This window comes from Nilaparvata lugens, chromosome 4, assembly GCF_014356525.2.
Source record: "Nilaparvata lugens isolate BPH chromosome 4, ASM1435652v1, whole genome shotgun sequence".
Classification (NCBI taxonomy): domain Eukaryota; kingdom Metazoa; phylum Arthropoda; class Insecta; order Hemiptera; family Delphacidae; genus Nilaparvata; species Nilaparvata lugens.
The window spans coordinates 57543962-57556812 of record NC_052507.1 but is presented as its reverse complement, the minus strand read 5'-3'; the positions used below and the strand labels follow the sequence as shown (position 1 = coordinate 57556812).

The following is a 12851-nucleotide window of genomic DNA, read 5'->3' as shown; positions in this document are numbered from 1 at the left end:
TGCTGGGCTCGGCAGCCAAAATCTGGCTCCCCGAATGTGACTTAGTTTAAGACAATGTCCTAGTTGACCGAACGTAGTGAGGTCTATGTTCTAACTCGGATTTTCTTTTGTCTGTCTGTATGTAACGCAATTACAGCCAAACGCGTTGATAGAAATCTATGAGATTTGACAGAAATATTCCTTTTTCAACTGCGCGTCGATGTATACACAAGGTTTTTTGAAATTTTGCATTTAAAGGATAATATGAAAAGAAAAGGAATTCCTCCATACTCCGATATCACCAAGGTACCTAGAATAGAAGGTACTGGCAACGCGCATCTCCATCTTTTTATGATCAGAGTCAGATGATCGGTGTGACGTCATTGGTGCTTTAAATATCTATTCTTCCTATTGAATGAAAAAGACTAAGAAATTGTCGAAAAACCACTGATTTATTGATAATTAGAAAGACCGGCTTCGGTTATTACACCATTGTCAATCTCTGATAAGCTAAAACTAAATACAAGAGCAGCAGAATTTATACTAGTAGGCGAGTACTGCTATTGGTCGTGGGCATGAACGCCTGCCATTGGCCTTGCTAGACAGTCTCCTCCCACTCAACGGTGTGACAAAAAGGCGGCTTAAGCAACAGAATCGCCATGATAATAAAATTTACTTCCAGTACAAAATAAGAACCAAGAAAACAAGTGTGAAAGATAATAAAACAAATATGCCCAGTATAGTTTAAATGACCAGATTGATATCAACCAATACAACACTACGAATTTAGTTCTATCTTAAAATAGTAAGCATACATTAGTCAATAGTTTTCCCATTTACATATTTGTTTTATTATCTTTCTCACTTGTTTTCTTGGTTCTTATTTTGTACTGGAAGTAAATTTTGTTATCATGGCGATTCTGTTGCTTAAGCCGCCATTTTGTCACACCGTTGAGTGGAAGGATACTGTCTAGCTAGGCCAATGGCAGGCGTTCATGCCCTTGACCAATATCAGTACTCGCCTACTAGTATAAATTCTGCTGCTCTTATATTTAGTTTTAGTTTATCAGAGATTGACAATGGTATAATAACCGAAACCGGTCTTTCTAATTATCAATAAATCAGTGGTTTTTTGACAATTTTTAGTCTTTTTCATTCAATATGAATAATTACCACAATATCAACTTCTCAACTACACAAAAAGTATTCTTCCTATCTTTTCAATGTTAAATTGAGCGAATTTGTGAGTCTTTTCCTCAAAAATTGAATAACTTTCAAGTCCAATTGACATCTCCTACGATTCATACAATATTTATCTTCAATTTCTCTAGAAATCTAATACTTTTGGACAGCTGGATCTTTCAGAATGATCGATTTTGTAAGAGCCTGCACATCGAATACCTGTTGCTTTATTATTGAAAATCAACATGCTTTCCCTGGCTCTTTTGTAATTCAATTACTCAATGCTAATGAATTTGATGAATCGATCATTGAATGAGGAATTAAAAACGTGAAAACATTGATTGCACTGTAATATTATTTTTCTCAAAATCCTTTATCTTGTCTGTGTACTGTATAATAGATGTAGAATCAATAGAACATCTTGCCTATTCCTTTAGGAGGATCTCTTTTTCCAGGAAAATTATGGCTTTCACATACTTGATCAGGAAATAGGTTTCTGGTTGGATTTTTCTAATTGGAAACTACAATAAAATATAAGGGCGAATGCATGCATACCGCGTGGGGAATTCACAATAATTGAGAATTGTATTGAATACAAATACTCTCGTATTGTGAAACACATACTTTTCATTTATTATTTGTAAGAGGAATTTTCATTTGATACTTGTTCACTTATTGTAAAACTCTCATTCTTCATTTTTTGTGAAAGGGAAAATCAACTCTTCATGATCTAATAATAATGTATTTAATGAAAATGAATCATACATTGAAAGGTATTCGTATGAAAATGAATTCATACTATAAGTATCCTACAATATATTCCTTCAAATAAACTTGATAATTCTATAAGACAAGTGATCGGTTGAATGCCTGTTTGAAAGACTACGGAAGGATGACAATATCTTTAACCAACTCGGAGGGAAATTCTATTCTAGAAATTAAACTCTCATACACTTGAAAGAGGATAATGTGTGGTGAATTCCAATTCTTTTCAATCTCCACATTATTTTCCTATAACCGGAGAGATAATACATGTAGTTGGACATATGTAAAGATATTTTTTCAAATTGCAATTTATTCAGTTTATAATGCATTTATGATGTGAATGTTATACTATCACCCCATACTCTCTTTTGTTCCATATTGGGGCTTCTTACCACATAGAGTGTGAGTGATGTATATGTGATAAAAATTATGTTTCTAGATTGTGCCTTGGTCACTGAGTAGAAATAATTATGAATACAAAGTTCTTTATCGAAAATTCAATTGAAATTTAATTGTTGATCAATCCAATTGATTGTTTATAACGAACAAAGTCATCAAATATCATAGTATAATATCATAAGGAAGGAAAGTGGTGCGCTTACCATCTTCATTCATTGATCATGCACATTCTCCCTCTGATGGAGTGCCCTGCACTAACAACCTTTATTCTCTGCAACCGCTCTTGATTTCATTTTCATCAAATTGATATTAGCTTTTCCTTCATATGTCTTCTGCATTGAGATTGGTATTAGAATCAGTTTTTAAAGTATAGATATTGGTTGAGTTTGCAGAAGAATATCACATTAAACAAAGGAAACAGCTCAAATGTGTACAACGTAATAAATAACGAGAAAGCTCAAGATAAATATTAAAATATTCAAGCCAAGCCTAATTATTATGATTATAAAACAGTGATTGAAAAATTATATGCCTATATTATCATTCAAAGTATTACTAGGAGAAATAGACTACATTCAGTACCTTTTTCTACTTTATAATTGTTGGTATATTAAAACTTTGAATAAAAAACCTCCAGTAAAAAACCCTTGAAGCAATTCATCTTTTCAAATGTTGCCAAATTAAATCTATTCATTCCTTCTAACGAATATCCCTTCTCGTAGTATCAAATGAGAGTTCTCTATCTCCAAACCGATATGCCCTTATTTACATTATCGAGCATTCTGGAAGATCTAGGAGTTCAAAAGTGATGAATTTGTAAAAAAAAAATTAATGATAAATATTGTAAACGTTTCATGTATAAACCGTAGGAGATGTGGAAGTATGAGTATGAGGATGTAGAAGTATGTGGATATGTGTATATCATTTTTTCCTGAATTAAGAGTGCTCACCTAAAGGATTAAAGATGTTGAACCGGCAAGATGTTCTCCTGATTCTATGTAGGCCTAATATACAGTAGGCTACACAGACAAGATATCAAAGATTTTGAGAGAAATAATATTAGGCCTATACTTTAATTAATGTTTTCACGTTTGTAATTCCTTATTCAATGATCGATTTATCAGATTCGCATTGAGTAATTGAATTACAAAAGAGCCAGGGAAAGCATGTTAATTTTCAGTAAGAAATTTTCCATTTCTCGACCGAATTTGACTTATGATGCATGATTTTGGACCGCCTTGATGAGCCGAGAAGAATGAAGTGTAGTACGATGAAATCTGAGCATTGTGTCAAAAGTTAAAAGTGTTTGAAATTTTGATCCTTGAGGTGTCCTTAAGCGCGCCTCTCCACTATGAAATACTGAAATGAAGTGCTTCTAACGGGTGATTCTTATAGAACATAATCTCATGAACTTATGTCATTGTGCGAAATATCAATGTGAGGACAATGTAGTTGGAGATGATGGTTGAAGCTGAAAATTAGGTGTTTTTCACAATATAAGGAGCATTGTTGTCAGGTGTACCTGGAAATCTATATAAGATAGAACGCTCTACCAGATCTCAGATTGTAGAGCACAAAAATACGCCCAGAGGGATTTTGAATTATACATCTAATTGGTAAAAATCGGAAGATATTGTTGATCAAAAACTAAAATTCATCAAAATAGATTTTTTCTTCTAATTCCACTAATTTTTTAAAAATCATAACTCAGTACTCATTGGAGATAGAGAGTTCCAAATGATCTCATTCTATTCAGAATTTTATAATCTAGAGAAAAGGCGAGAACAAATTTTTCTGTCCGATTACGAGATTTGGCAGAAATAGCTGAAAACTGGAAAATGAGCCGAAAATACGAGGTTTTTGGGCCACTCTGTATCTAGCACAAGGAAATTTTGCATGAAGAAATTGGTTATGGACTTCTCCTAGGTACCCAAATAATATATTGAAAAATCAAAAGTGCAATATAAATTGCAAGCACACTTCCTTTTTTATGTCTATATTGACTGGACTAAATAGAAGCTTTCAGAGATGTACTGATCAGTAGCCCGATGGCAACATAACCAATGTGCTGATACCTCTGCCCGACAATCAGCTGATACTGAATTGAATAGCATAATGAAGTAATTCAATTAATAGTGTCATATTATTTCTTGTATTCAGAGTTTTTCCATACATTTCTTCAGTCATTTCTAAATTTGTTAGTGGAAAAATCATATATTATTAATATTATCTACATTTATTTGATCCGTAGCTTAAAGTGACTGCAAGAGTATTCCCAATGGTGATACAAGCTCAAAATAACTCATCAAATTTCTGATGGGCATTCCGAGGTAGCTAGTTAAAGAATGTATCTTAATCTCTAACTCAATGATGTATACAGGATGGGTGAAAAGTCCGAGAACGGCTTAATATCTCAAACGCAAAAGTTATTTCATGATAGGTGTGATTGGGGATCCTACTCAAATTTAAAATACTACTTTACTATGACATACGCACTGACGGTCGGTCGAGCTCTGAATGTGTAAAACTGATTCATCGATGCGTACGGTCAGGATGGTACATACGCACTGACGGTCGGTCGAGCTCTGAATGTGTAAAACTGATTCATCGATGCGTACGGTCAGGATGGTACATACGCACTGACGGTCGGGCGAGCTCTGAATGTGTAAAACTGATTCATCGATGCGTACGGTCAGGATGGTACATACGCACTGACGGTCGGGCGAGCTCTGAATGTGTAAAACTGATTCATCGATGCGTACGGTCAGGATGGTACATACGCACTGACGGTCGCTCGAGCTCTGAATGTGTAAAACTGATTCATCGATGCGTACGGTCAGGATGGTACATACGCACTGACGGTCGGGCAAGCTCTGTAACCAGCCTAAAAGAGGTATGCTTCTTTAAGGTCTTTGGTTTCAATATTATGTTTTGCAGTCATGGTATTATTATGCGTGCCCATCAGCATCAATATTCTCACATTTGAAAAAAAACTAATTTTATAGTTGATTAAAAATAATGAAATGAACTAAATAATGCTGAAGAAATTATAATTGACCGAGCGAAGTGAAGTCTAAGATTCAAGTCGACGGTTTGGCATTTCTCTTAGGGCCGGTTTCCGAGCTCGGGATAAAGTCCTAGACTTTAAACAGCTGGAGTCAGAAAATTGGCTTTCCAAAACGGGGCGTAGTCGCAGCTTTTTTATAACAGTAGTCGTTGTTTTTATTTTCGCATTTCTATAATTGGTAACGTTTTTCCTTGACGAAATTAGACATTCCTAAATAATTCAAAATAGCTGAAACTTTACACTATTTACTCTTTATTTTATTTTGTGCTCAATTTTCTAGTTTTTTTCGAAATTTAATTCAAACGTGACTATGACAATGACTGCGACTACGCCCCGAAAACCAATTTTCTGACTTCAGCTGTTTAAAGTCTAGGACTTAGCTAAATCCCGAGCTCGGAAACCGGCCCTTAATGTTTATAATGCTTATATGTTGAGCATTTACGGCGAAACGCGGTAATAGGTTTTCATGAAATTTGACAGGTATATTCCTTTTTAAATTGCGCGTCGACGTATATACAAGGTTTTTGGAAATTTTGCATTTCAAGGATAATTGACCGAGCGAAGTGAGGTCTAAGATTCAAGTCGACGGTTTGGCATTTCTCTTAATGTTTAAATGTTTGAATGTTTAAATGTTTATATGTTGCGCATTTACGGCGAAACGCGGTAATAGATTTCCATGAAATTTGACAGGTATGTTCCTTTTTTTTAATTGCGCGTCGACGTATATACAAGGTTTTTGGAAATTTTGCTTTTTAAGGATAATATAAAAGGAAAAAGGAGCCTCCTTCATACGCCAATATTAGAGTAAAAATCAGACTATAGAATTATTCATCATGAATGAGCTGACAAGTGATTACACAGATGTATGTGTGGAGAAGCCAGTCTATTGCTGTATTTCCATAAGGTCTATAGTTTCAATCAGGTACTTGTGGATGAGAATACTGCGTGAGGTCTACTGTTCACAGAACTACTAGTATAAAAGGAAAAAGAAGCCTCCTTCATACGCCAATATCAGAGTAAAAATCAGACCATAGAATTATTCATCATAAATCAGCTGTTTAGTGGACTATAATTAATACTACCCGTTCATGAACATCGAACATCTTGAAAATGTATCTTTCCATCAACGTTGTAGACAGTTGCAGCCAGACTTGATAATAGCGCTCACACTCACATTCCGGGACAACACGTCACGGTACGATAGGACAGAAAGCTCTATGTTTATTAAGGATTTTTCTAGACATTTTAAATTGATAAATTTTTTTGAGGAAACATAACAGCAGGTCAATGTAACTTACTGAGCGCGAGGTCTACTGTTCACAGAACTACTAGTATTATTGATTGAAGAAAAATCAATTTTTAAATATTCGAGAAATATTTTCAACAGATGGAAAGATTATCATGGAACTGGATGAATAAATTATTATCATCATCTATATGAATAAAAATCGAGCCTCAAATTTTGACGTTCAATAACTTTTTTATGTGTGCACCGAATTTGATGATTTTTTTTTTTTTTTTTTTTTGGTTGTGTTCGTTATGTTCCGGACCAGGTTTATGGCCTATCAAATTCATAATCCGACTTCAGGACTCTTTCCTACTATCCTTCAAAGTTTACATGTAATCCTTATGGGAGAAGATATTTGTGAGCTGGCCACACACAGAAATAAAAATCAGCTGTTATAATCATTGCGTCATCCAACAGCCGTCGATAGATAGTAGACGAGAGTGTGTGCTGCTTCATAACCACCAATGTATTTTATTCTAAACGCCCCGATTAAAAACAAAATGACTGTTCTGTGTGTAACCATCCAGCAGTTTGGCCTGAGGTTGAAGACATTGCTTTGTTTCGAATAATTGTGCTGTCTTCGGTGTTTAGAATTAATTGATTTTTACTAAATTATTTATTTTAGAGTTGGATAATTATCTATATAAATGAAATCCATTAAAATCCCCAGAAGCCAGTTACTTATTCAAATATCAGTTACTCATTCAGTTACATTTACACTAATTACAGTTATTACATATTTCAGTTATTAGCCACTTATTCAGACTTATTATCAATCGATCTTTTTCAATACTTAATTTACCGAGGATGGTAATAGGCCTATTTTCAATTCTTCAAGATCTCAGTAGGTCAAGTTTTTATTTGGACCGTTGCGGAGCACGAGTTACCTGCAAGTTTTTAATAAAATTTGGTATTTGAAGTTATTACTGATAAAAGTAATCAATTTTGTACCATTGATTTCTATCTAAACCCTCGATTTTCCACTTATAATTCCGACATCAGGGTTCATCGTCACTCACCAATTATTTAAAAAGTTTGTGAAGCAATTAATTTTCCAGCTATTTTCCAAGGTTACGCATTAGATTTTTTTATAAGAGTTTTAAATCTCCTGCATGTTTTGAGTAAGTGAAAGGAGTGAACGGGGGAGCACATATGATTTATGCAAAAAGATAGCATAGCTTAAACTACACGTCGATTAATGATATGCGTGATCAATTAATTTGTTAGTTATGATTTTATCGTACACGCACATGGAAGAGTATGCTGAACTGATTATTTGGTTAATAAAAAATAATAGGATTGTCTGGATTTGAGGATTGTTAGTATGGGTTACGTATGGATTTTGACGTGTGCATCCAGCTAAAGTTTGTCATGAGATGCATCAACTATTTGGCGGTACTAAGATCGCCGGGCCAGCTAGTATGAAATACAAATTCAAACGTGAACTGAGGTTGTGAACATTTCAAACAGGTGACATCAGATACTTGTGGATGAGAAAACGGCATGAGGTCTAATGTTCACATAACTACTAGTTTAAGACAAAGTTTATTGTCTTAGTTTGAGACAATGATGGAGCGAGCGACTGCCCGCCTGGCTGGCTGCGTGTTGTGGCTCATGAGTTTGAAAGATGCTCAAGGTAGTTATTGTAAGAATACTTTTGAATCTTCTCTTCCCATAAGTATAAAAATCATCTTGAATAATAATTACTTCAGTAGATATGAATCTTTAGAAAAGAACCCATCATTAAGAGTAACTCTGTTTATTCATTCTTATAGAAACTATTTTAGTAAGTTTAGACTTTATCACAAATGCAGATCGAAATAATGCGCCCCTAACATTGATTAATTAATATTTTTTTTAATCATTCATTGGAAGTAATTATTATATTATTCATTATTAAAATTTTTAATGAAGGTGGATTAATATTTCCAGCAAGTTCTTGCCAGCAGAGAAAGTTTAGCTGACAGTCTGGAAGAATCGGAATCTGATGATATCAACTTGATGGCTCAGGTAAATTATAAATCAAATTTATCAAATTTTATAGTATACACGTCTACTTAGATTACTAATAAGGGGAAAATAATCTTTTCATGCTATAGCCTGCATAAATTAACTACTGTTGTTATTCAGTCATCAACCTATGACGTGCACTCTCCGGGTAGATTTCGTCAAGATTGAAATAACACATTTTCTTGAGGTTGAGATGTGTAGAATATAGAAGAGATATTCCAACTCTGTGGTATCCTTTTTAACTGCTTTTTACTAAACTTATAAAGTTTCTATTGTCATAGTCCAGTTCAATGATTCAGACAAATTGAACATTAGGAATTTATATTTTGCTCTTCATAATTTCATAACGTTCTATAGTCGAATTAAAAATACCTCCGACTTGGAGGTACATGTGGAGCAGAGAAAAATGGGTGTACAATGGCGGCGATTTTGCAGTGCTAAATCGTACAGCATTCTTTAGTCTTTTGTGAGTGTTCAACATCTCATGATACGCATACGTATCTGAAAGCACTGAGTCGACTGAGTCTGATAATCAACTTGGCAACCGCGCTTCTTTCTATTCATCACTGTAAAAATCTGATCCGGTTCTCCATCACCCTTCATTTCTCTGCTCCGCATATCCCTCCAAGTTAGAGGTTGTTTTAATTATTTTATAGTGATCGTCGCTGATGAGTCTTACTTAAAATAAGTATTACTAAAATAAGATCTGTTTTCCGATTCTCGATTGAAATTAGCGAAAGATTCTTTCTATTTTCTTCTAGAGTTTTTATCTGTTTGGATAATTTTGTCATTCTTAGAGCTTGTTCACATGCCAGCCTCATACACATGACAGCGATTCATGAGCGGTTTGCCCTCGGTTAAGACTGTGCAAAGGCTGAAATTAAACTTTCTACTGGTGATATTTTTGAAAGTTTTTCGATTTTTATATTATCAAACTATCAAAATAGAAAAGGTTTCTCAGAAAAACATTTTTCTGATCATTACTTTTTGAGATATGAGCGCGTAAAGTTAAAATTTTTGGAACAGAACATTTCAAATATGGTAAGAGATAAATCCATGAGATTTGAAAGATAAATTCTTCATGGTATTGTTGATTGAATAAATCAAAAATTTTCTGAAAATATCAATTTTTGAGAATGCTATTCAATTTACTAAAAATGACCAAAAATAACTTATTATTTACCTAAAATAACAAATTGCTTATTTTTAACTGAATGTCCAACCTGGGCAAGGGATGTCCTATCGTGGGCCGATCTGAAGCCCAGGTTGGGACACTCCCAAAAAATTGTTTCTGCAATAAAAAAATCAATTGACAATCAATGCAGTTGCCATGAAACTGTAAGCAAATACAATCAATATAAAATTAAAAAATTAAGATTTTTATTTTTTCCAAGTTATAGCTGTTTGAATTTTGGTGTCCCAACGTGGGATAGTTTACCCTACTATGAAATATGATCCTCTACAAACTAACTTAAACTGAACTTACTAACTAACTGAACTGAAAATTGTAACAGAATAAATTTTAATTGAACTGAAATTGTAATAGAATGTGCACTATGTGAACCGCTCGGTTTCGTATCGATCGTATGTAATGATCGGAAAAAATGTTTTTCTGAGACAACTTTTCCATTTTGATAGCTTGATGATATACAAGTTTAATTTCAGCCTTTACACAGTCTTAACCAAGCGCAAACCGCTCATGAATCGCTGCCATGTGTACGAGGCTGGCAAATCGAGCGATTTGCCAACCGAGCGTAAATCGCTGTCATGTGAACAAGCTCGTTCATCTAGTTCAGTTTGAGTTAGTTCGTAAAGGATCATAGTTCATAGTAGTAGTTCATAGTATAGATCATAGTTCAGTTTTGTTTCAAGTAGTTCATAGTAGAAATATGGAAGTAGGCCTGGAATCCTTTGACACTGAATTGTTTATCGATGAAGTGGCGAAAAGAAAGTGCATTTGGGACATGGAGTGCTCGGATAACAGGAATAGAGTTCTGAAAAGGTCTGCTTGGCAGGAGATAACAGACATTTTTTCAGAGAGCAGCAGTTCACAGGAGCAAAAACAGCCTTAGGTATACTAGGTCTATTATATAGTATAGGGCTAGTACATGATCTCATTGTGTATTTGAATTTTTTTAAATAACACCAGCATGATAATATTCTACACACAGTAATATAAATAATGTAAGAAGCAGTAATATTAGAGTAATATAGTGATAAAGATTGTGTACATAGATGTTGTATTAATTATTTATCATAACCGAGCGCAAACCGCTCATGAATCGCTGTCAGGTGTACGAGGCTGACAAACCGAGCGATTTGCCAATCGAGCGACAACCGAGCGTAAATCGCTGTCATGTGAACAAGCTCTTAATATCCTATTTTTGCAATCGCTAAATTATTACACGGGCTTGTTTTGTGAGTTTCGGACGCGTTTCAAAACATTGGGCCTCATCTTCCGAGAATATTCGAATAACGAGGTATATTATCTATTATTTAACTAATAATGAACGTTTGAAAAAATTGATTGTTTTTTGTGTTTTGCAGGAATTCGGAGGTGACCTAGAAGACCCTCTCTCACTACCAGAAGTACACGAACACATGATTCGTTCACCACCACCCACATCGTGGCCACGATCGCCCAATTTCAAATTGTTTCGATTTCCAGATATGGATCAATCATCCAGTCAGGTAGCCTATTACCCAAACTTATTCTCTGTGTCTCCTTATTCTATCAAAATATGAGTGCTGAATTTTCGATATCATAATTCCATTTCAATAGAAATCCTAATTAATTTATGTTTCTATCACATACGATTAGAGTATTAGCAGATAGTTGTAGCAATAGTTGTATCTGTTATCACAAAGTTTTGTTCAGCTGTTAGAATTTTAAATAGAACTAGATTCAAGATTTCACCTAGAACTTCCGTAGTTCATAGTTGATTTATGTTAAAATCCACTTTCTAATCGCATAATATTTGAGATTCAGCCGATACTTATAGGAAAGTTGCAGTAGCTGTTAAGATCTTGTTTTACTCTGTAGTATCAATTGATATGATACACAAGTAGTTAGGCCTAATCATTACTCATTCATTTGATCAATCATAATATAACAATTGACAAACTGATAGATTGTCAGCAAATTTGTGTAATATCACATTGTACAAGTAGAAGCATTCGCTTATAGATTATCAGCAATTTTGTAAGATTCAATGCTTTTCATCTTCATCATTTTTTTGCTTAAGGTGTGTTCTCGTTTATTCGACGACTACGAAAAAATACTTCAGGCTCTTATGGGAGAGTTCACATGTTCGCGAAAGTGTGAACATTCTCATAAGCGCTAAAAATATTTTTCCGTAGTGTCGAACCATAAATGGAAACCCACAACAAGTTAATGGATCAATCAATTCATTGGATTCCATCTCATATCATCAATTCATAAATCACTGCAGACATTGTGAATGATTATCAACTTGAAATAGACTCAGACTGATGATTGTACCTAGTTGAAAAGTAATTCCGTAGTTACAAAAGTGACGTCGAAGCTAGTTATAGATGCTGAGTATTTCACAAAATTTTATCTGTGATGGCGTTGATGATGGTTTTGTTGGGAATCATGATAGCATATGCTTAGATTATACATATTCTCAGCTCATAAGATACAATCGTACCTATCATTTATATTGCGATACTGTAAATACTGCTTTGGAATATTATAGTATTCTCTGTGTGAGAGTTTTACCACTTAAAACACTTTTTTATGAAATCAATTTTTTTTGTCTCAAGCAGTACTTGTTTGAAACCTATTCATTCATATATATGTCCATGCATGATTCAATTATTGATAATTTATGTTTGAATCATGTAGCGAATTCACTGCTTTTTCTATAAATTTGCTGCAATTATTTTGCTTACAGGAAAGCTTAAATAGAAAAAGTCCTTTGCAGATGTTAATATCACCTAGACACGATTCAAGGCACAGTGGAGAGTTTCCAGCAACAATTGGTAATTTTATAATTTTCCATTTTATTTATTGAAAAAATATATATTATCCATCTTCAAATATTCTCATTAATTCTAAAATATTATTTGTTATATAATCACTCATATGAGGAGTCGTTCATTCATACGTTCATGTTTCAATACTGGTATAGGCCTATA

General features: G+C 34.0%; 1 protein-coding gene across 3 annotated transcripts in view; it reads left to right on the top strand.

The window, feature by feature from the left end:
• Positions 1-12851, top strand: part of LOC111050305 — a 45679-nt gene that overhangs the window by 3183 nt on the left and 29645 nt on the right. For 2 of the 3 annotated variants that reach the window (XM_039425957.1, XM_039425958.1), the window contains exons 4-5: positions 8613-8690; positions 11238-11381. In XM_039425957.1, the coding sequence (XP_039281891.1) occupies positions 8613-8690; positions 11238-11381 (222 nt within the window). Of the gene's footprint in view, positions 1-8612; positions 8691-11237; positions 11382-12607; positions 12672-12851 lie in introns of all 3 variants that reach the window. The other variant, XM_039425959.1, reaches the window with a different exon arrangement.